Source organism: Lissotriton helveticus, chromosome 9 (assembly GCF_964261635.1).
Source record: "Lissotriton helveticus chromosome 9, aLisHel1.1, whole genome shotgun sequence".
In the NCBI taxonomy this organism is placed as follows: Eukaryota; Metazoa; Chordata; class Amphibia; order Caudata; family Salamandridae; genus Lissotriton; species Lissotriton helveticus.
In genome coordinates, this window is record NC_136070.1 from 793,388,572 (window position 1) to 793,413,405 (window position 24,834).

At 47.3% G+C, this 24,834-nt stretch overlaps 1 protein-coding gene across 1 annotated transcript in view; it reads right to left on the reverse strand.

Moving 5' to 3' along the window:
* The window catches only part of CLPTM1 (CLPTM1 regulator of GABA type A receptor forward trafficking), a 423,589-nt gene that overhangs the window by 79,836 nt on the left and 318,919 nt on the right, over positions 1 to 24,834 (reverse strand). The window contains exon 11 of the mRNA XM_078660927.1: positions 22,258 to 22,353. Coding sequence (XP_078517053.1) covers positions 22,258 to 22,353 — 96 coding nt within the window. The remainder of the gene's footprint in view (positions 1 to 22,257; positions 22,354 to 24,834) is intronic.

The window sequence follows — 24,834 nt, forward strand, 5'->3', positions numbered from 1 at the left end:
AGAGGGGTGGAGGGAAAGACACACCGGGTCACGCGGTGCCGGATGGTGATGGCGCAGAAGGTGTTTGGGCACCGGGTCCCCCGTGGCAGGACGCCTTCAAGTCCCCAACAGAGAAGAGTGGAGCGAACCCTCGAAGGGAAGCAGCAGCTCCCTACCACCAAAGCCCTGGTGGAGAACTTCCAGAAGATGATCCACGGGGAAATGGGCAGCTGGATCACCCATGCGGAAAATTCCCACAGCCGTGGAAACAGTACTAGCGAAGGCCGCACCCGCCTCCGTAGGGCCCAGCGGTGGGGAAAGCAGCTCCTCAGTAGGCGACGGCTGCAAGCTTAGGCGGCCGTCCCCGAAGCCAACCGGAGTAGGGAAGGGCCAAGTCCGGAAAGGAGGGAGGGATCGAGGAGTTGGGGACCTGCGGCTCCTCCGGCGAAGATCGCGGAGACGGCGAGTAGCCGTCCTTCGACGTCGGGGAAAAAGCCACGAGGAGGCGTCCGAAGACGAGTCAATGACCAGACATCCGTCTGGCGCCGTACAATCCGCAATCTGAGGTGGGACATTGTCGTCCGGCGCCAGAGGAGACGCCGGGCTGGCCTCCGCCACAGCGCATGGCTCAGGAGACCGTGGCGGCGAAAAAACGGCGACGGAAAGGCGCCGACTCGACCTCCGACGAGGCAGCCGCCTGCGTGGAGGGACGAGAGGGACCCGGGGAGGTATGAGGAGTCCCCAGCCAGCCTCGACCCATGACGGGACGAGAGGGGCCCTTCCCCGACCGCTGTGGCCGTAGCGGCGTCACCTCGCCCTCAGACAAGATTGCCACCTGTACAGAGGGCTGAGAGGGGCTCGGGGATGCGTCCAGTGCCCCTGCAACCTCCCACAAGACCACAGGGACTCCCGCAGGAGTTTGCGGCTAAGCAGAGGCGCCGTGGTCCAAAGGAGGGACCTTCGAAGGGCCGCACCCAAACGGCACCACATCCTCCAAACCTGGATACGAACCAGTCGGCACCAAGGCCGGAGCCGCCGGCGACACTGCGGAGTATCCCCGCACACTGCAAGGGATCCGCTGACGCCCCAGGAGGAGGAGAAGCCAGCGATGCCTGCAAAGCCACCGCATATGTCTCCATCTGGGCTCTAGTCGCTCCCACACCGGAAAACGGCGGATGACACACGGGGCTGCATTACCCGCGGAGAGCCCACGCCCCGAACAGGCCAGGAACCGGCCCTCGGGGACAAGCTCCGACACTTACCGACAGGTGAGTGACGCTCTTGCGGCCCAGGAGTGGGACGATGACGACGACGGAGGCAGCGGCTTCGAAAACCCTCCGCAGGAGCCGGGTGAGGTGACATAGCCGACCTGGACATGCGAGCTGAGAGAAGTTTCATCCGGCGCTCCCGACGGAAATTCGGCTTCATCTGCTGGCACGCCTCACAATCAGTGGAGTCGTGGTGTTCCCCTAAGCACCAAATAGTGATGAGGTGAGGGTCCTTCGCCGACATCAGGCGTCCACAAGACAAGCACGTCTTAAAGCCCGAAGGCATCCGCACACTGTTCCCACACACATGCAATAAGCAAAAAGGAAAGGCCTGAACAGGCCCGGAGCACGATCCGGATCAGTGTTGCACGCGAAAAAAGGAAAAAACTGATGTTGGGACGGGACTTATGTGACCTCACTGACGTCACATTAGGGGACTACACCAGGGCAGAGTCGCATGATTCCGTCCCCCCGGCGCTTGGGGTTGCTGTGGCAAAAAAAATTCCGGATCCAGTCTCACACCGGAGGATAATTCTACGACAAGGAATCTGCGGCTATTTGTCTCTATCAGATTTTTATATACTCGTGACAGTGTTTACAATATTGGTTTACCAGAATACTTTGAGTAGGGCCCCTGGAGAAGGATTATGCTAGTTGCACTATAAGCATCTGTTCTTGGCATGCAGAGCTGTAGATTCACATGCTTTGCATACTCCTGCCATCTAGTGTTGGGTTCGGATGTTTGCAAGTTGTTTTTCTTCGGAGAATTCTTTTTCAGTCACGGGGTAAGTTGACTCTTCCTTTCGGTGATAGTGCGCATGGGCATCTACCCCACTGTTACTCACTGACACGCAAGAGGGGGTGAGAATGGAGCAAGTAAGTGTAGTACAGAGATGTCCGTGCGTATGTAATGTGAATAATAGGAACTGCAACAACTCAGGTGTCTGGGGAGGAGGCCGGGTGCATGTAAATCTACAGCTCTACATGCCAAGAACAAATGCTTATAGGGTAAGTGACATAATCTGTTAGAGGCATGTGTGCTGTAGAAACACATGCTTTGAATCGTAGATTGTATATCAGTATTCTCCAAAAGCGGTGGATAACCAGTGGGTGATGCAGTTGTTTGAAAAAGTGTTTTTAGCACTGCTTGCCCTACATTAGCTTGCTGACCTTCTAATACATCCACACAACAATATTTGATAAATGTATGTGGTGTAGAGCATATAGCTGCCTTACATATGTCAGCTATGGGAATGTTACCTAAAAAGGCCATAGATGCTCCTATTTTGTGAGTAGAATGTGCTCTAGGAAGTATAGTTAAAGTTATTTTAGCGTCAACATAGCAAGTTTGAATACATTTTACAATCCACCTAGAAATACCAGATTTAGAGATAGGATTTCCTTTATGACGTGGAGCAAATGCAACAAAAAGATTTTTTGTGAAAAAATGTGTTGATATGGTAGAACAGTGCTCTTTTAACATCAAGTGGGTGAAGAGCCCTTTCTGCTACTGAGTCAGTCTGAGGAAAGAACACAGGTAACTCAACTGATTGGTTAATGTAAAAAGCAGAAACTACTTTTGGATTTTTACAAAGAACCCCTTTATCTTTATGAAGTTGAAAGAAAGGTTCTTTTAAGGTTAATGACTGTAACTCACCAACACACCCTAAATGAAGTGATAGCAATTAGAAGGGCAACCTTCCATGAAAGAAACTAATTCATAATTGTGTAAAGGCTCAAAAGGTGGACCCATAAGCCTTGCAAGAACACTGTTAAGGTTCCAGACTGGTGCAGGTGGTACCCTGGGTATTATTCTTTTAAGGCCTTCCATAAAAGCTTTAATTACTGGAACATTGAAAATGATACAGGTCTGTTTTGCAGATATGCAGCAACTGCTGCAAGGTATAGTCAAATAGATGTGTAGGCTAAGCCAGCTCGCTGTAAATGCAAATGATAGCAATTGTTTTATCATTACAATATATAACAAACCTTTTCCACTTTACTGCATAACATGCCCTAGTGGTAGGCTTTCTTGCTTCTTTAAGAACAGTCTGGTGGTAGGTTAAGGAAACCGAACTCTATGACTTCAGGAGCCACATCGTTAGATTGAACTCCTTGGGGCTTGGGTGTCTGATTTCTCCACGGTCCTGTGTGAGAAGTTAGGAAGTAAGGTGCAGCTTTTGGTGTGGAACCACTGACAGTTGTAGTAATGTGGTGAACCATGGTGGACGAGCCCATGTGGGAGCCACTAGAATCAGCGTGAATGACATCGGCCTACGTTTCCGAACCAGAAATGGAAGGAGAGGGAGAGGCAGAAAAGCGTGAACAGATATTCCTGACCAATTCATGCATAGGGCATTGCCATTGGATAGACGGTGTGACAATCTTGATGCGAAGTTTGGGCATTTTGAGTTTTCTGCTGTGGCAAATAGGTCTATATGTGGGAACCCCCATTTTTGGAAGTATGGAAGGAGAACCTGGGGATGAATCTCCTATTTGTGTCCTTGATGCCACATCCTGCTTAGGAGGTCGGGAAATTGGTTGTGCATACCTGGAAGGAATTCTGTCAGAAGATGAATCTTGTGATGTATTACCCAGCGCCAAATGGTCTGAGAGAGGCGTGACAACTGTAGAGTGTGTGTCCCTCCTAATTTTGTACATGGCTGTCATATTGGCCGCCCGACTAAGTCAACTTACCCTATAAGATGAGGCTGAAAAGCTTTTAGTGCTAGACAAAGCTCCAAGTAATTGATGTGGAGACTCTTGAGTTTGGTGTCCCACAAACCCTGAATTGTTAGTTGTTGGAGATGGGCAACCCAACTTGTGAGAGATGCATCTGCTGTTAGTACGACTTGTGGAATTGGGTCGATGAAGGGGCGCACTTTCGATATGTTTTGTCTGTTACACCACTGCAGAGAGCGATGTAGCCGTCTACCAACACTAGATCGGTTAATTGACACGGTGATTGATTCCACTGACATGCCAAGCTTTCCTGTAGAGGACGCATGTGTAATCTCGCATGAGGGACTATTGTAATGCATGATGCCATCATCCCTAACAGTTGCATAAACGTTTTGACTGTTCGGTATTAGTTGTTTTGAAACTGTAGCAATAAAGTTTGAAAGTTTTGAATTCTGGCTGCACTGGGAGAGGCTAGAGCTGTCGGAGTGTTAAGTGTTGCTCCCAGATATGGTTGCAGTTGTGAGGGTTGAAAGTGGGATGTTTGTGCATCAACTGTAAATCCCAATTGATGGAGTAGGTTTTTGGTAGCTTGAGTGTGTTGTAAACACCTTTGCTGTGTGTTGGCTTTTAGGAGCAAATTATTCAAATATGGGAAGACATGAATTTGTTGTCTTCTAAATTTGCTGCTTGTAACTTTAGACATTTTGTAATTACTCTGGGTGCAGTAGTCACTCCGAATGGGAGCACTTTGATTCAATAGTGATTTCCAGCTATCACAAATCTGATATATTTGTGATGTGCTCGGTGCACAAGAATATGGAAGTGTGCGTTCTTTAAGTCTACTGTGAACATAAAGTGTCCTTGTTGTAGAAGTGGAAGCACATGTTGAAGGGTAACCATTTGGAAGTGTTCTGACAGTATGTATAGGTTTAACTTTCTGACATCTAAGATTGGTCTTAGAGACCTGCCCTTTTTGGGGATTAGGAAGTAAAGTAAGTAAACTCCTGCTCCTTGGTGCTGTAATGGAACTGGTTCTTTAGCTCCTTTTGTTAGAAGAGCATGTTCTTGTTTGAGAAGCTATTGGTGTTGTAGCGAGAGTTTGTGAATGCAAGATAGAATATTGGGTGGATTGCTTGTAAGCTCCAGGCAATAACCATTTTGGATAATTTCCAAAACCCATTTGTCTGAGGTTATGGATTGCCAAATCGGAAAAAAACTGTTGTAATCTTCCCCCAACAGGTGATGAATGATCGGGGGGGGGGGGGGAGTGCTAAAAGTCACTGCTTGTTAGTGGGCTGGGAGGTACATGTTGGTGTACCTCTACCTCTCCCTTTAAAATGGTTTCCTCTATATCCACCTTTGTGGAATCCTCTAGAGGGGGATGATAGTATTTGTGTCTTGTATGAAGATGCGGCTGTATCTATGGTAGGTTTGGAGCCTCCTCTGTAAAAGGAGCGACAAAAGGAACCTCTGGTAGAAGAAGATTTAAGTACTCCCTTAGATTTTGCTACTTCAGTATCCTTTTTCATCTTTTTATGGGATTGGTCTATTTGAGGCCCAAAGAGATGTTCCTTATTGAAGGGTGAATTAAGAATAGTTTGTTGCACGTCTGGTTTGAAACCAGAAATTCTGAGCCATGCATGTCTCCTAAGCAGAATGCTAGTGTTGATTCCTCTAGCTGCAGTACCTGTAGCATCAAATGCACACCTGACAGAGGGATTAGAAATAAGTTTGCCTTCCTGCACTATTTCATGCACACTTTTATGTGTTCTTCTGGGAGATATTGCAATAATTGTTCAGACTCATCCTAGTGAGCTCTACCGTTTCTGGACAACAGACCTGACGTATTAACTATATGCTACTGGTTGGCTGATTGAGCAGCTACTCTTCCCTGTTGCATCTATCACCCTGGATTCTTTATCTTGAGGTGGTGCCTCCCCTGATGTTTGTGAATTTGCCATTTTACGGGCAATAGAGGCCACTAAGGAATCCAAAGGACTGGCTCTTAATAAAAAACTGAGTTAGAGGGTGGTGGGTTTATATTTTGTGTCCACCCTATGTGTTAAATACGTCTTCTAACTGGGTCTTCAAAAATATCATTAGTATGCCTCATCATACCTTTTCGCATAGGCAACGTGTGTTTTGTGTGTGTTTACTAAGGTTTAGTATAGGAAATCTTCAATTCCTTCTATGTGTAAAGGAACTCCGTGGTAATTGGCTGTCCTAGCAATTAATTCAGGATATGAGATATCATCAGGAGAGGAAGGTTTTGCTGGATATAGACAAAGGGCTGTATCTTGAGGTGGATCTATTTTATAGTCATCCCATGGATCAGGTGGTGGCTGATTAGAATGGTCATCAACCTCTCCTATATCAGGATTTGTGTTAGGAGAACCGGATGGTGTAATGTGTAGAGGATCTGTATCTGGTATAACGGTCATTGGGGAAGAAATTGAAGGGGTTTGAGGAATGTTAATAGAGCAGGTAGCTATGTTGTTCTTCTTGGGAGGGACTCTATATTCAGTGTCTGCCTTCTTTTTTGAAGGTATTACTGGTTCAGCTGTAATGTGTCCAGTATCAGGATTTATATGAATCTTCTTCTGTTTGGCATCCAGCTTTTCTTTCGTTTTTTCCAAAATCAGCTCTGGCAACTTTAAGGAAGCGTCTGTTTCAGTTTTTGGAAAAGGGGGTGGTGATGGACAGAGTTTCTGAATGATGCAGAATACTCTTACCAAGTCAAGAGATCATGGTTTTAATCCGTCACCGTTTTTTAGCTCACTGCACCATCCCAGCTCAGAAATTGGCTATATGCAAATTAGTCTGTCCCAGTGCCAACATTTTTGGTGCCAAGCTAGATTTGTCTTTTTTTCTCTTTCGATCTGGAAGGGGTATTATCTGGGCTCGGGCCCGAACTGGAGGGCTTGACATGCTGTTTCGGTGCCGAGCAGGAAGGCAGGGCATTTGAATCAGTCATGGTGCCTACCACTGCCTGATGGCAGTGGTGGCCCAATAGCTTTTTGTTTAGTTGAAGTGGGTTTGGTGGGCAAAAGTGGCTTTGTTACTCACTCCACCCTGTCCAGTTGGAAGGCTAAATGACTCTAGTTCGATCTCCAACTTTGAATCAGGGTCTTGGAGGGAGAATGCTTCTTCTTCTTCCACTGCAAACGCTTCCATCTCTTCTTACTAGACATCTTCTCTGAAGACGTTAAGGGTGACCTTGATACTCTGCTGATGCACGTCTCTTTGTCGAGCCTGACGGTCCCATAGAGTCTTTTTGGATCGGAACGACCGACCGACACGCGCCAGCCTTCCTCTTTATGTTCCGGGGAGAGACAGAGGTTACAGACCTTTTGCTGGTCGATGCGTGTATATAAAGAATGGCATAGCGGACTGAATTGAAACACCGTCCGTTCCATCGGCAGAAGACTGGACGCTGGGTTTTTAATTAGAAGCTGATCAAGGAAATGAGCTTGGCTCTCAGGCTGCAATTAGAGTTTTTTCAATTAGCTAGTTTTCCCATAAATTTCGACACGAAAAATGTGGAAGACGCGATGTGAAACAATACAGACGAGGGTAGAGTGAATTGTGCACATCTGAACCCAATGGCAGAAATAAAACAATCTAATAATGGAGTCGATGCCCATGCGTACTATCACTTTACCACAACAACTTGCAAACCTCCGGACCCAACACTAGATGGCAGGGGTATGCAAAGCATATGTATCTACAGCACACATACCTCGAACACCCTGCCACATGAAGCAGAATGACTATTTCGAATTAGGCCTCTTCCGATGCCCTGCAATGCAGAACTTGCTTCCTGCTATCTGATCATCTTTGAATACATGAGGGCACACTGCTCATAAAACTAACTTTGTGTCGTAGGTACACCATGTAAGTCCATAATGGACATGCGCTTCCAGTAGCTGCAGCATGAAAGAATCTTTTTTTTTTGGGTGGGTGGGAGAAAATGGCGGAGTGGGATGATCTTCCGTAGCATAATGTCTGGTAATTCTTTTGAGCCATCGGAAGATAGGCAAAGATGGAAGTGGAACTCTGGATCGTGTCAAGGGGCTAGCAAAGAAAGGAACTGACAGCAAGTAGTGGTGACAACAATATATACAGCTCTGCTTTGTCACTTCCAGATCCAGTCATTGCTAAAAGAATTGTTCTGATCCAAATGTGAGAAATCTGCAGTTAGAAGTACCAATCAACAAAAATGAACATTTTAAATTAGGCTGCCATGCAACTGTTGGAATTTAGATTTGCAATTAAAGCCCTAAACACCATAAAACCACCAATTACTTTGTAAAACCATTATATATTTTTTGGTGGTGACTGCATAAAGGTAGAGAAGTGGAAGGTCCACAGACTTGTACCTACCTGTGCAGCAATGTTTGTAGTTCCACAAATATGTACTTCAATTCCTGAACCACTTTAGTGAACAGCAATATACGGCTTGCTGCACTGCACTGTTCAGGGGAGCAGCAATATACTTATACTGTTAGTTGTACTGAAGTGCTTGGATTGCAGAGACATACTGCCCAGAAGTTAGATGTATACTTTAATGCACAACATTTGGGGATATATAGAAACTGATTTCTGCACTGCACGCAAATCCAAACATTTACTGCTTTCTGTAGAACAGTGTTTGGAGTTGCATAGATATACTGCCCCCCAAACAATGTTGTTTATAAACGCAGTGGTATACTCTGCAGCATTCCAGGTTTAGACCTGGGAGATGATGCTCCCAGCACTGTTGTGTACAGTGCATAAAGAAAATGTTACTTACCACGTAAGCATTTGTTTGTAGAATGCGGTGCTGCTGATTGACATGTTGTGCATACTCCTGCCATCTAGTGTTGGGTTCGGACATATGCAACTTGCTTTTGTTCAAAGAAGTAGATATACATGCTTAGCATAAGTCCGCGATCTAGTGTTGGGCTCGGATGTGTGCAAGTTGTTTTTCTTCTAAGAAAGGCTTTCGAGTCACAAGGTAGTGTGACGACTCCTCTTGCTGGTAATGCGCATGATCATCGACTCCATTGTTAACCATTGTTTTCCCGCATGACGGGCAAGGATAGAACATGAAGTAAAGCGATGTCCATGCGAAAGGAGTTTGTTAAAAAAAATAGTGAAAACATCTTTAACAAACAGGTGTCCGGAAAGCAGGGTGGGAGCATGTGAATCTACAGCACTACATGCCACAAACAGATGTGTAACACTTTCCATTCAAGGCATGCTTAGCATAAACTGTAAAGCAGCCTTAAATAAGTGGTGATTAACTTGTGAGTGATAGTTGTTTGAAATAATGTCCATAGGACTGCTTGGCCCACATTGGCTAGTTGACGGGCCATTACATCTACACCGTAATGTTTTGTAAATGTATGTGGGGAAGACCATGTAGCCAGAGATGTTTTAAGGAATGGGCAAAGCTGGCTCTGGCCCAGGACCTCAGCCTTTCAAGGGGCCCTCTGATAGAGCCAGTATGGTTATGCAGAGTCTTGCCCTGGTGATCTTGAATAATTCTCAAGGAGATTGTTTTAAATACCATTTTCCTTTAATTTATTTTAAATGTAGGTGAGGAGTGAGAGATTCTACTACATACATTTTGCACAGAAATGTTGTGCTTCTGTTTAATGCTTCTGTTTAATGCAACATACAAAAAGTTTCCTTTAGAGTAAAACAGGAACTCGCATATAAGAAATGGGATGGGGTCACAAAGATTATTTGCAGTAATATTAGTGGGGTGCTGCTGTGTAACAACATTGAAAACACACGTCACTATCCCTGAATATTAAACAAACCTTATTGGAATTTGGACCAGTGACTTGTGCACTGTCAGTAACCCAGCCAAAGAGGGCATGAAAGAGTCGAAATTGGATCAAATTCAAAGCTGTTCCGAAAAGGGGCCCTCAAAATACATTTGGGCCAGGGCTCCGAAGATCCTTAAGATGTCCTTGCATGTAGCTGCTCTACATGTGTCAGCTATAGGTATGGTTCCTAGGAAGGTCATTGAAGTTACCTTCCTTGTGAGTGGAGTGGGGTCTAGGAGGAACAGGTATAATTCTTTTAGCTTTAACATAGCATGTTTGGATGCTTTTAACAATCCATCGTGCAATGGACAATTTAGAAATGACCCTCTCTTTGTGAGGATTTGAGAAAGCAACAAATAGTTATTGTATTTTCTAAATGATTTACTTCAGTCAATGTAATGCTGCCATATGTCCCGTACAGGCCCATTGTCGTTTTCCTATTATTAGTATGAGCAAGTTGAACACTCCCCTCGACTTTGCACACGTTACTTTACAAACATATTTTGCTTTGTGCCACACTATTTTTACCCAGAACCTGCTGTTGTTTTGCATTCTTTTCATTCCTGGGATTTAGTCTGAACACCGTAGACAAGGTCAAACAACAACACCCCTTGTTATTGTGTTCTGGTCAGGTCCTAACACCTAGGAGAGGGACTTTTCCCAGGGAAAAGATTGTGGCAGCACCTGAGATGCAGAAATCATCTGTGTATGCTACAGTACGGGGTCTGGTGCGAACACCCAGAGATCTTATGATATGTAATAATTTTGCTTCTGTAGAAGAGGAGGGAGGTTAGGCTACCCAGTCTTTTATTATGACAACTTCTTTTATGATTTATGATCTACTTACTATGCTGACCGTATTTGTGTTCAGCATTTTCTTACTTTTTGTGGCATGCATACAAGAGCAAACAAGTTAAAATAGACATTTTAAACTCTTCTTGTGTCTCTGTCAGAATTTACAGTTGACTAGTAGGAGTGTGAGAGCGAAAGGCTGTGTCCTGCAACAGAGATTCCTGAGAGGTCGAGAGTTTTGTGTTTTGGGGTGTCTAATCACTGGTTTCTCTGAGTAGGAGGGCAAGTGAGACACTATAGTTAGTCGGCCCTGGACTCAAGGGTACTCAGGTGGCAGGATGACTCAGTCCCTGCCCACTAAGGTTCTATGAACATAAGCATAGTTCTGTCACTCCGCAGAATCCCTGCAACAATATATGAGAGCTCTTTTAACGTCTAACTTATGGAGAGCCCTTTCTGAAACGGAGTCAGGTTAGGGGAAAAACTGGTAGTTCCATAGATTAAGATAGAATTGTTAGACCACCTTAGGAAGAAATTTGGGGTTAGTGCGAAGTGCAACCCTATCCCCATGTATTTGGAAGAAGGGTTCTTCTAAAGTGAATTACTTCAGCTCACTGACACATCTGAGTGACGTGATAGCAACAAGGAATGTTACCTTGCAGGATAAAAATTGGATGGGCAGGAGTAGAGGGGTTCAAAAGAAAGGCCCATTAATCTTGTTAATACAATATTGATATTTCACGTGGGAGCTGGCAGCACTCTGGGAGGAATGACTCTTAAGACCTTCCAGGAAGGCTTTGACAACTGGAATCTTGAATAGGGAAGAGTGTTGCCTATTTTGAAGACATGCAGCCACCACTGCTAGATGTAGCCTTATAGATGTAAAAGCTAAACCAGAGTATGTAAGGAAGTAAGTAGCAGACAATGTCCAGTACTTTAGCTGCCAAGGGATCAATGTGTTTTGAATTGCAATAGTGAACTAATAATTTTTCATTTGGCAGCGTAACAGGGCCGAGTGGTCAGCCTGTGTGCCTCTAAGAATATCCATAAATTTATATGGGAGATTGAGGTAGCCACACTTTAAGACTTCAGGAGCCAGATTGCAAGGTTGAGTGATCTAGTGTCGGATTTCTCCTTAGCTCTGTGTGAAAAGGTCCTGCCTGTTCAGTAGTGGTTTGTGGGGTAACAACTGAGGATTCGAGAAGTGTGGTGAACCTTGGGTGTCATGCATAGGAGCTACCAGGATGAGGGTGAGATGTCTGTCGAAGCTTGCGAACCAGATATGGAAGCAGTGGGAGAGGTGGAAAAGTGTAAGCAAATATTCTGGACCAACTCATCCATAGTTCGTTGCCATTGGATTGTCGATGTTTGGGCATTTGGCGATTTCTGCTGTGGCGAGAGGTCTATTTGCGATTGTCCTCAACGCTGGAAGTATTAGATGAGGATTTGCTGGTGGAGTTCCCATGCATGGACTTTTTGGTGCCTCCTGCTGAGGAGATCCGCAAAGTCATTGTCCTTTCTCTGGAGATACTCCTCTAAGAGGTGAAAGTTATATATGAGAGCCCACTTCCAAATGGTGTGGGCTAAATGGGAAGGCTGTGGGGACTTGGTGGTCTCTTTCTTTCGGAGAAAATAAATGGCTAACAAAGCGAACACAAGGAGATGATGAGCGCTGAAACTTTTCAGACACTCACCCCCAGTCACAGATCTGAGTTGAATCCATCATCATTCTTTAGCTCGCTTGGCCACTTCAGTTCAGACCCAGCTATATGCAAATCAGTCTTGACCCTGTGCCTCATGGGAACAGGCCATCATCTCCGTCCACCATCTCCTTGTGTTTGCTTTGTTCGGCCCAAGTTGGCAGGGTATGCCCAGACGTGGGTCCCTTGCTCACTTTGCCACTGGATTCAAGCTAGCCTGGCTGATGAAGGGTGTTACCAGAAACCGGTTCCAGGATGCTTGTTTCCGGTTCAGAGAAGACCTTGCTTGGCAGTTCGGGCTGTACGGTTTTCATGAGGCACAGGGTCAAGACTGATTTGCATATAGCTGGGTCAGAACTGAGGTGGCGAAGTGAGCTAAGAAAACAAGTTACATACCTGCAACTATGGTTCTCCAGTATTGGTAACTTTCATAGATTCCCATTGCTTGTATCATTCCACCTCGTCGAGATGGGAGTCCCCGGTAAATAAAAAATACCATAGAAATAAGTACAAAAAAAGAATAAGGCCTAGGTTTCATATAGTTTTGTAGCACCTAAAGCCTTTCTATGACAGGGCTGATGTGACTATGCGCATGGTCACTGACGAGGAACAGGAAGCAAGAGAGCGACTTCCTTCCCTACAGCCAAAAAGATGGACCAATAGATGGTGTTGTCTTCTCAGACATCCTCTCTGCCCAACAGCAAGCTGAATGCAGGCAAGTCCTGGAGCAGTATGCAGAGCTCTTCTCCCCAACCCCTGGTCAGACTACTTGGTGTACCCATGATGTGAACACTGGTGACAATACACCTGTCAAAAAAAAATGTACAGGCAGTCTGATGATGTCAAAGAGAGCATCAAAGCTGAAGTCAGCAAGATCCTAGAATTGGGAGTAATTGAACCCCGAGAGCTCCTGTGCCAGCCAGTTCTGTCAGTCTCAAAACCTTATCCCAAGTGTGAAAAACCAGAGTTGATGTTTTGTGTGCACTATAGGGACCTCAATGTAGTAACACAGACAGATGCATACTCAATTCCTAGAGCTGATGAGCTAATTGACAGGTTGGGGGTGGCCACACTTCTCAGTACCTTTGATTTGCCATCAGGATACTGGCAGATTGGTCTGACCACTTGAGCAAAAGACCGCATTCTCAACCCCTGTTGGGCATTATCAGTTCCCGATTATGCCCTTTGGATTAAAGAATGTCCCTGCCACCTTCCAGAGGTTGGTGAATAAAGTTCTTGATGGGTTGAAAGCATTTAGTGCAGCATACCTGGACGATATTGCGGTCTGTAGTTCCACTTGGCAGGATCAACTGATCCATCTTAGGAAGGTGCTGAAGGTTCTGCAAGCTGCAGGCCTCACTATCAAGGCAAGCAAGTGCCAGATAAGGTAGGGCACAGTAGTGTACTTGGACCACCTTGTAGTGGAGGACACGTTTGACCTTTACAGCCCAAGATCCAGACAATTCTGGATTGGGAAGCTCCAACAACCCAGAACCAAGTCAGGACATTCCTTGGCTCTCAGATGACTGAAGCAGATGAAAGGTGAAAACCCTAAAAACTGTTGAGGTGATGCACCTCCCTACAGGCTATGGACTTCTTAGTGGAGCACAGACCTGGGACAGACCATGAAAATGCAGATTGCCTTTCCAGGTTTTTACCCTTAGATGATGAAGATTCTCTTGGGAAAGGTTAGTCCTATTCTCTTTCGTCTGGGGGAGGGAGGAGGGCAGGGAGGGGGATGAGTAACAAGATGCCCGTTTTTTATATGGTCACCCCCAACATTTTGCCTGGTATCTGATGCAATTTTAACAGAAGTCTACTGGGTTCCAGCTATCCATGTTATTCCCAGTGCCAGATCTTTCCCTAAAACTGTAAATTGTTCCCACCAATTGGCAATACCTTTAGCATCCCCTGTAAGTCCCTAGTAAATTGTACTCCTGGTACCTAGGGAAAGGAGGCTAAAAAAGATCCCTAAGGGTTGCAGCATGCAATGTGCCACCCTAAGGGACCCCCTCAGCACCAACATGCAAACTGCCAATGCAGGCTGCGTGCCATGGTGCAGAGAAAACTGAAGACATAACATGGCACACCTCCTGTGTGCCATGCCTGCAGAAACTGCATGCAGTATAGGTAAGTCAGCCCAACAGCAGGCCTTATCCTTAAGGCAGGATATACTATACTACATGTGTGAGCCTATCTGCTTGAGCAGATATGGCCCTGTGATGTCTAAATGGATTCATAGATATTACAAGTGAACAGGGAAACCATTTTGAGTACATGTGCTGGACACTGGTATTTACGAGTTTCCCAGCTACATGATGGCTTCTCTGAAACTAGAGATGTTTGGTATTAAACATCTCCTATTAATAAACCCACACTGATTCTAGTGATGGACTTATTAACACATAGACCCAGGGGGCACCTTAGAGGTGCCCTCTGACTACTAGTGTGCTGGCTGACTGGTGTAGAACAGCCTGACACCACAGACAGGTTTCCGACCCCTGCAAGTGAGTCGCACTCGGAGGGATAAAACAATGCCTGCTTCAGCAGAGGTGTTGCCACCACCACGATCAAGCAGGAAGGCCAAGAAATCCGCATATCAATGCAGCAGGCTTTAAAGGCCTACACCACCTCTGATATGCAACCCAAGGCTTCCCCAAACAGAAGAAATGCCACCCCCTGCCCACGCCCATTTGGCACTAGGACGGGCAGACAAATTAGCTAGTCAGGAGGTGTGTCCCCCTCTCAGGTTAGGTCTACCCCCTAAGGTGGGCTACCTGATGTGGACAACTTTTAGAAATCCACCACCTTAGTTTTGGCAGCATTAGGCTTTCTGGGTCAGGATTATGCCCACTTTCCACAGGAAGTGGTGACATAGAGGGTGCAGACACCCTAAAGGGAAGTAGGCCATTAGCTACTACTAGTCACTCCTCTTAACGCCCCTAAATTTAGCATTTAGATGGCACTCCTGACACCAGGAACGTAGATTTGATGGATCCAGAAGAAAAGGACAAAGGACTGAAGAATGCTGTGGACATTTGGCGCCAAACCCTGCCTGCAAGTACCAGTTTCAACAATTGTGACTAGTGACACGTCCTGCAGCTGAACAGCTTTCAAGAGCCCCGGGAGACTGCTAGCCCTTCATAAATTGCCAGAAATATCCCCTGGAACAGAGGAGCTACTTTATTGCAGTCTGCAGGCACAGAAATGAATATGCTACTTACCAGTATGCATCTGTCCTTGGCATGTAGGGCTGCTGACATTCATATCTATAGCATAAATCGCCGCCTAGTGTTGGGTCCGGATGATTGCACATTGTTGTCCTGGAAGAGTCTTCGAAGTATCACGAGATAGGTGGCTCCTCCCCTGGACTACAGTGCGCATGGGCATCAACTCCATCCACAGATTGTTTTTAGCCATTGTGGCGAAGATGGAGTGTAACAGTGTGAGCGATGACCATGCTAAGAGTAAGTTTGAATTCTGCAGCCGCTACAGGCGCCGGGGAGGAGGGCGGGCGATATGAATGTTAGCAGCCCTACATGCCAAGAACAGATGCATACTGGTAAGTAGCATATTCAGTTCGAGGCATGTGGGCTGCTGAATTCATATCTATAGCATAGAATATATAGCAGTCCCTCCATTAACGGCGGCCGCCTGTGCCAGCTGCAGACGTTTGAAAAAGTGTCTTAAGAACAGCCTGCCCCACAGCTGCCTGCTGCTTGGAGTGCACATCTACACAGTAGTGTTTAGTAAATGTGTGTGGTGTAGACCATGTGGCTGCTCTACAAATGTCTTCCAAAGGGATATTACCAAGGAAAGCTATGGAGGCCCCCAACTTGCGGGTGGAGTGGGCTCTGGGGGGGACCGTTAAAGTGCGCTTAGACTTGTGATAGCAAATTTGAATACACTTAACGATCCACCTGGCTAGACCTGCTTTGGAAATGGGGTTGCCTTTGTGCTGGGCTGAAAAGGCAACAAAGAGTTGTTGTGTTTTCCTAAAATCCTTGGTCCTATCGATGTAGTACATCAAAGCTCGTTTGACGTCAAGAGTGTGGAGCATTCTTTCGGCTACAGTCTCTGGGTTTTGAAAGAACGCGGGCAGTTAAATGGTCTGATTGACATGGAACTGTGAAACCACCTTAGGAAGAAATTTAGGGTTAGTGCGCAGCACCACCCTGTTTGAGTGAATTTGTATGAATGGCTCTTGGATAGTGAGCGCTTGGAGCTCACTAACACGGCGCAGAGACGTAATGGCTATTAGAAAAGCCACTTTCCATGTTAAAAACTGAACCTCGCATGAATGCAGATGCTCGAAAGGTGGGCCCATCAGCCTGGTGAGGACCACATTAAGGTTCCATACATAAGCTGGCGGGGTCCTGGGAGGGATGACCAGTTTCAGTCCTTCTAGGAAGGCTTTAATGGCAGGCACTCTGAAAACGGAGAGATGCTGCCTGTTTTGGAGATAAGCTGCTATGGCGGATAAGTGTATCCGAATGGAAGCATATGCCAGCTTGCATTTGTAAAGATGTAACAAATAACAGATGATGTTGTGAGTGGATGCATCTAACGGGTTGATGTTGTGTTCTGTACAGTAAATGACAAACCGCTTCCATTTTGCTACATAGCAAGCTCTGGTGGTGGGCTTTCTTGCCTCCCGTATGATATCCATGCAGTCGGTAGGCAAGTTAAGGTAGCCAAATTCTAAGACTTCAGGAGCCAGATCGCCAGGTTGAGCTGTTGCGGGTCTGGGTGCTGAATGTCGCCATGGCTCTGCGTCAAAAGCCTGGGCGTGAGGTGCAGCCTTTGATGCGGTACCACGGAGAGTTCTAGAAACATGGTGTACCATGGTTGGCGTGCCCACGTTGGAGCAACCAGGATGAGTGTCAATGAGTGTTGCTTTAGCTTTCGTGCCACCAGCGGTATGAGAGGTGCTGGGGGAAAAGCGTACGCAAATTTGCCTGACCAGTTCATCCATATCGCATTGCCCTGCGACTGTGGGTGAGGGAACCTGGCGGCAAAGTGTTGGCATTTTGCGTTTTCTCTTGTGGCAAACAGGTCTATCTGTGGATGACCCCACTGCAGGAAGTACGGGTGGAGTACTGATGGATGTATCTCCCACTCGTGCATTTGGTGGCTGTACCTGCTGAGCAGATCCGCCATCTGATTGTCCTTGCCCGGGAGGTGTTCCGCCATGAGGAAGATGCTCCTCTGAATGGATCACTTCGACATGCTCTGAGCCAGATGAGACAACTGTGGAGAGTGTGTACCTCCCTGCTTCTGAATTTAGTACATGGCCGTCATGTTGTCCGTCCGGATCAACACTACTTTGTTGCACAGATGTACTTTGAATGCCTTCATTGCCATGAAGATTGGCATCAGCTCTAGGTGGTTGATGTGCATCTTCCTTTGCTGCGTAGTCCATAGTCCCTGCACTGTGTAGTGGAGTACATGAGCTCCCCAACCCTGGAGAGATGCGTCCGTTGTCAGGATAAGTTGTGGCACAGGCTCCTGGAACGGTCGGCCCTTGCAAAGGTTGTGTGGATTCCACCAATGCAGAGAGTTTTATGCCCGACCGGTCACCAACACTAGGTCCTTTAACAGTCCGTGAGCCTGATTCCACTGACGAGCCAAGTACTCTTGAAGCGGACGCATATGTAGCCTCGCGTGCGGGACTATGAAGATGCAGGAGGCCATCATGCCTATCAACTGCATGAACACTCTTGCTGGAAGCGAGTGTTGCGGTCTGAACTTTTGTCGCGCCCAGATACTGCCGCATATGGGCTGGCTGAAGGTGCGATTTGGGATAATTGAGTGAGAATCCCAGACTGTGAAGAAGGTGAATGGTGTGGGACATGTTGGCGGCGCACAGCTGGGCCGACTTTGCTTGGACAAGCCAGTCGTCCAGATAAGGGTAAACGTGAACGTTCTGCCTCCTGAGGTGCGCAGCCACTGTCGCCAGGCATTTTGTGAACACCCTGGGCGCCGTGGTGACTCCGAAAGGAAGGACCTTGAACTGATAATGCCGACCCTGAATCGTGAATCTGAGGTATTTTCTGTGTGATGGATGTAGTGGAATGTGAAAGTATGCATCCTTGAGATCCAAGGTTGCGGGGAAGTCTCCCTGGTTGAGCAACGGAAGAACTTGCTGCAGCGTCAGCATGTGGAAGTGTTCTGAGAGAATATACTGGTTTAGGGGTCTGAGGTCCAGAATGGGTCTGAGGGACCCGTCCTTCTTTGGGATTAAGAAGTACAGGGAATACACTCCTGTGCCTTCTTCCTCCACCGGCACGAGCTCGATTGCCCCTTTTTGCAGCATGACAAGTACCTCCTGCTGCAATAAGTGCAAATGCTCTGTGGACATAGGACGTTGTTTTGGTGGCATGTTGGGTGGAGTGGACGTTAACTCTAGACAATAACCGAACTGGATAAGTTTCCTGACCCACCTGTCTGTGGTGATGGATTTCCAGACTGGCAGGAACTGCTGGAGCCTCCCCCCGACAGGTGTTGTGTGTTCGGGGGGCAGGGGCAGGGCGTCACTGCTGGGTGGTGGCAGAGGAACGGGAGTTATTTCCACGGCCTCTGCCTTTGGCACTGTTGCCCCGATAGCCGCCTCTACTCTGCTTGGTGTAAGAGGACTACGCCCCACTTTTAGTGTATTGCGTTTGCTGGGACATCTGGCCTCTGGAAACACCTCTATTGCCTGAGCGACGAAAAGTACTGCCCCGAAACTGTTGGGACTGGAGAGCTCCCATGGACTTCGCAGTCTCTGTATCCTTCTTTATTTTTTCCAGTGTGGCATCCACCTCAGGTCCAAACAATCTATCAGGGTTGACCGGCTGATTGAGGATGGTGGTTTGTATCTCCGGCTTGAAACCGGAGATTCTGAGCCATGCCTGACGTCTCAACATCACACTGGTGTTAATGGCCCTGGCAGCGGTGTCCGCCACGTCCAGTGCACATTTAATAGAAGCGTTGGAGATGAGCTTCCCCTCTTGAATGAGCATTTCCGCCGCCTCTTTATACTGATCGGGTAGATGTTGTAGCAGGGTCTCTAGTGTGTCATAGTGCACCCTGTCATATCTGGCCAAGAGTGCCCGAGTGTTTGAGATACGCCAGATATTGGCTGCTTGAGACGCCACCCTCTTCCCTGATGCCTCCAGCACTTTAGATTCCTTGTCTGGGGGAGGAGCATCACCAGTGGTTTGCGAATTCGCCCTCTTCCGGACATTAGAAACGACCAGAGAGTCCAATGGCAACTGGCCCTTGATGTAGGTCGGGTCGCCAGGTGCCGGCTTATATATTTTTTCAATTCTAGGGTTGACCACCCTGGCACGTGTGGGTTCTTTAAAGATGTCCGCAGCATGTTTGAGAACCCCTTTCAACATTGGGAGAGCTTTGACAGTTTTCTCTGCTGTGGAAAAGGTATCAAAAAGGAAGTCCACGTCAACAGGGTCAGCATGCAGCTGGACGTCGTGGTTTGTAGCTGCCCTCTCAATGAGAGCATTAAATGCCGCAGAATCCTTAGTAGGAGAGGTTTTGACATTGTACACCTGAGTGTCCGAGGCAGTTTGTGGATCTCCTGGGTCCCCTGCATCTGCCCAAGAGTCCTGGTGATCTTCAGGATCAGTGGTGGCAGGAAAGTTATACTGTTCGTCATCACCTTCCCCAGCCTCCACATCTGAGTAAATGGGTGAGGGAGTAGCAATTCTTGGAGTCTGTGTAGCAAGTGGCTCAACCAGAACCGGGGAATCCGTAGAAGGCTTCTTGCGCTTTTAAGGAATCGTGTAGGACTCCAAAGGCTGCGTCGCCGTGATCTTCCTCTTGTAGAGGGTAAGTTTACCAGTGTCGGCGTCGATAAAGTGTTACGACTGTTCCTCCACCAAGGGTTGTCGATGCTTCAAGCTCACAAGCTGCGTAGAAGGCTTCGACCCAGCAGACCCTTGCACGGGCGGGTTGGTGACCGACCTAGGTGCGAAGGCCTTAGGTGCCACCTTAGGCGGTAACGTAAACAGGAGCGGCGTCGAAGACGTTGGCGTCTTGGCAGCCGGCTTCGGGGCGGAAGCATCCTTCGGATCGACCGCAGAAGCCTTGTTCCTGATACATTGCAGTGAGTCCGACACCTGCTTCGTAAAGGAAGCGGACCGTTTCGTCGACCCGACAGACGTCTTCGGTCCACCAGCGTGTGAAGACTGGAGCGTCGAAGTCTTGGTCTTCTCCGGCTGAGGTACAGGAGCAGCTTTCTTAGGTGCGCCGTGTCCTCCTTCCGCGCCGACGGCCTTCGGCCCCGACGACTTCGGGTCGGCGGCCTTGACTCCCGGGGTTGGGGCCCCAGTCTTCGGCTCGACCCGCTTGCTCGATTTTGGATCGACGGCCTTGACCGACTTTGGCTGGACGCCTTTGGTCGATTTCACCGGGTCGACAGCCTTCTTCAGCTTCGGCTGCCCCGACATCGAGGAAGACGAGGGGGCGGCCAGAGTGACAGACGTCTTCTGTTTCGGTGGCGTTTCTATCACTTTCGGTTTCGTCGACACCAAGGGTTTCACTTTCGGTTTCGTTTTGACGACCGGCGGCTCCGCAGAAGTGTCCGTAGCCGGGCCCGTAGGCGAGGCCGTGGATTTGGGTGCAAGGTCTTCGGTAAGGCCGTGAGGCGATCCCGCGACCTGAGCCTTAGTGAGTGTTCGAACGGGGCATAGCTCTTCGCCCGAGCTATCTTCCATGGCCCCATAGGCCTCATTGTCGTCTCCTACCTCGTCGACGACGTCTTCTGCATCGAGCGCTTCGACGTCCGCGTCGTAGTCGATCTCCTCCACAGGAGGTGAAATCTGCAGATGAATTTCGTGGTCGTCTGGTTCTTCTCTCTCGAAGATGTCCACCGGTGCCGGGGCCGACTGCTGGGCCTCCAGGCGCGCCACGCGCCGAAGTCGAATCGTTTTCTTCGATCGAAACCTGGAACAAGCCATACAGTTGGCGTCATCGTGGTCCGGCGACTGGCACCGGGTGGACGTCGATGTGGGGATACTTAGATCCACACACGAGACATTTCTTGAATGGGCTCCGTTCCATGATGGAAGCCTTGTTGCGTCGACTGGGCCTCGAGCACCAAAGAGTTACGCGACTCCTCAGGACGTCCGACTCTGGAACCGAGCCAGAACAGAGTTGGGCACCGAGCGCAAAAACAATACCGACGGTATCGGAAAAGGCCTGTAGGCCTTAAGAAAGTCTATATCGATTTCGAACTGGAGATAACGAATATACATCCGAACCCAATGGCGGAAAAAAACAATCTGGGGATGGAGTCGATGCCCATGCGCACTGTAGTCCAGGGGAGGAGCCACCTATCTCGTGATACTTCGAAGACTCTTCCAGGACAACAATGTGCAATCATCCGGACCCAACACTAGGCGGCAATCTATGCTATAGATATGAATTCAGCAGCCCACATGCCTCGAACACACAAATTGTGGTTTATCGATTTGCCAGACGCAGCAGCCTCCCAAGAAGGGTACCCTGTACTCATGAAACTCAGATCTGATCTGCCCCCCCGCCCCCAATCAAGTGAGAGGACACCAGGGCCAATCAGAGCCGCACAAGACCAATACCCGTGGTATAGGACCCCTTGTAGCAAACAGAGCCCATAAGAGTACAATCCAGATTCCCACTGCACCGAGAGAGAGCAGCTGTCGAGGGGCATCAGACCTACTTCCAGAGTGGCCCAGTTGTGCTGATTTTGCACCATCAACCAAGAGAGACAGACGACTGCAAGGCCCTAGGATGCACAGAGCCCAGCTGACCGTTCCAATCTACCCCAAGCCCACCCAGCTGGGTACCGACAAACCAGCTGTTCTCCCTTGTCCCCAGGATGCTTGTGACTCGTTTTGGTCCACTATATAAAGAGCCAGCTTCCTACATGTATATAGGGATCCAGTTGAAGGCACCAACATTCTAAGCCGATTCTACGAAGTAGTCAAGAATAAACATTCAAAGAGTGGCGATTACCAACCAATAGTCTTACATACTCACATCGTCATAAATTTTTGTGGAAGACTGAATGTAGGTAGATTTGTCTTTACAGGTCAGTCGGGGGAAGATGCCAGCCACCTTATTTTCTCTGTCCAGCTGGTGGAGGAAAAAAAAGAAAAACATGAGAACAAAACCAGAGTTGAAAGGGAGACCAGCAACCTATTAAATAAGAACTGACAAAGAATATTCTTGTCAATTATACTGAAAAGCAACTATATTAGTCTCTTAGATTAACAATTAAGCAAAAGATTTGAAAAATTGTAAAGTTACATTCATGCATTTTGCAATCCTTCATCAGTATCTTCATCATGTTAATATCTTCATCATGTTAACTTTCTGACAATAATCAACAATGGTTGGGCTGACAGTGCAACACACCTTAAAAAACAAATTATATTTAGTTGCAAAAAAAAGTTTTGTGGGTTTCACAGAAAAAGGACATTTTAACCTTCAATAACAGTGCATGTTGAGTAAATATGATGATGTTGTGGAGCTCCTACACAGATTTGACATCTGCGTAGTAACTCCTACACCCCTAATGTAGAGGACAGGGCCTTTTTCCACATTTAATATGGGCTATTGCTCCCTACATAAAGATGCCCTTAATTAGGCAGGCAAATTCAATTCTGCCCAGGCCAGGCATCTAGATACGCACTTCCCAAAGCCAGGATATAAACCTCATACAGAAAGGACGCTGGGTACGGCAATAGAGGAACTTCACCTGGAAGATATTTGGCATCATGCACATACAGTAAAGCACACATATTCCTTACTCACATATCCATGGGGGGTACAGCCAGAGATGACATGCTTGCTCGCAGGGCTAATGTTGAGGTGAATAAGACCTCAGTCTACCTAAATCAAAATATCTGACATCACCCCCTGTTGTTGGTGGCGCTTAAGCCTAGGTGACAGGCTCAGGGTTACTCAGTGGCAGCTGCTGGCAGAGGCCATGATGGACAAAGCCTTCCAAAGCCAAATCCCAGAATACGCAACTTCCTTCTTTCAATGCAATGCTGGAATGGCGGGCAGCAAGGCAACTGAATGGGAGGCCTACAAGGTAGCACTAAGAGGGGAGCACATAGTACAGGTGCGTTGGCAACTGGTACGTGAGCTTACAGAGCTGGAGCAACAGCAGTCTTGTCCACAGGGACAGACAGGTGGATCCTGAAGAGACCTAGCCACTAATAACTTTGGGGTAGCTGCTGGAGGGTCTGGGACAGGCGTTAGAGTTCTGGAACATCCTGCCCCTCTCAATCATAGGAATATCTCTGACCAAAATGGTATTCTTGCTGCGCTGCCTGGACGTACTACTGCACAATGTGATGTGCACGGTCCCTTCTAACACATTTGTCCGGCTTAACAAATTATTGTTCACTTGGTACTTTCCTGATATCCCATATAAGGGAGACTATACAGCAGATGTGCAGCGGATAAGTAAGGTTGCCAGACCTCTCCTTTTAATCTTTTATAATTTATACTGCATGTTGTGTTGTTGTGGCTGTGTGTATTTTATGTTTTTTATGGCTCCTGCATTTTTTTATTTTTTCAGAACTATAACTCAGTATTACCTGTTCCGATTATAGTACTTTACCATGCTCTAGAGCTTTGGCTTTTGCACTCACTACCGGCACCTCTGCACTTAATGGGGCACTTTTGAAAGGTTTGGGGAGAAAATATTGTTTGTTGCATTTTGCTTTGTGAACTGCTCCAGAGCGGGGTGCCATTTTGTCCCTTACTCTGCCCCGCCTAGAGCCACCATCTTAGGGTTAGCGCTCTAGCGGCTTGCTTTACTAGTTTACTGATCTCCCACATAAAGGAGACTGTGCAGCCAATTCTCGACCGTTGCCAGAAACCATGCACCTTTTAAACCAGTGATCAGAATCCTACCAGATATATTAATTCTTCTGAAGCATTACATAAAATTGACGACTTGCACAGAGCCTCTACGATTACAGGAACACATTGCAGTAGTTATTTTTCACCCCCATATAGAAGGCCCCTTAGCCTTTCTAGAGTGTAAATTTCACTTCCTCCACGATGTACTTAGAGATGTGCGTGTGGCAAAATTGCCGGCCAACAACTGCATGCATATATCAGATGACGCTTTCACGGATCCAACATGTACTACTCTTTTTCCTTCTCACTCTTGTGCTCCTATACATCTTAATAGCCAGAGAGGGCAGGAAAGGCAGCACTGCCATTGTTTTTAAACACAGTCTCAGACGCTTTGCACGCAGATTGGGCAGAGATATGTATTTTTAAAATTAAACTCTCCACCACGTACTGCTGGAAAGGTGCTTTATTTTATCAACCTCCAGGACTCAAAAAAAAGAAAAAGATTTCAGTCAGCGCCTAACGGAACATATTGCGACTCATGTTATGACATCCCAACAGCTTATTTCAGATTTAGCTATGCTCTGTTTGCACCAGAAAGTTAATGGTCCAACTCATGTTACGGGGCACACACTGGATCTAATTTTTATGAACTAGACATCTCTGATTTGCGAATCCCCCAACCTTCACTCTGGTCAGACCACTCATTAATCCTTTTCCAGATTTCCAAGGTAAATGAGA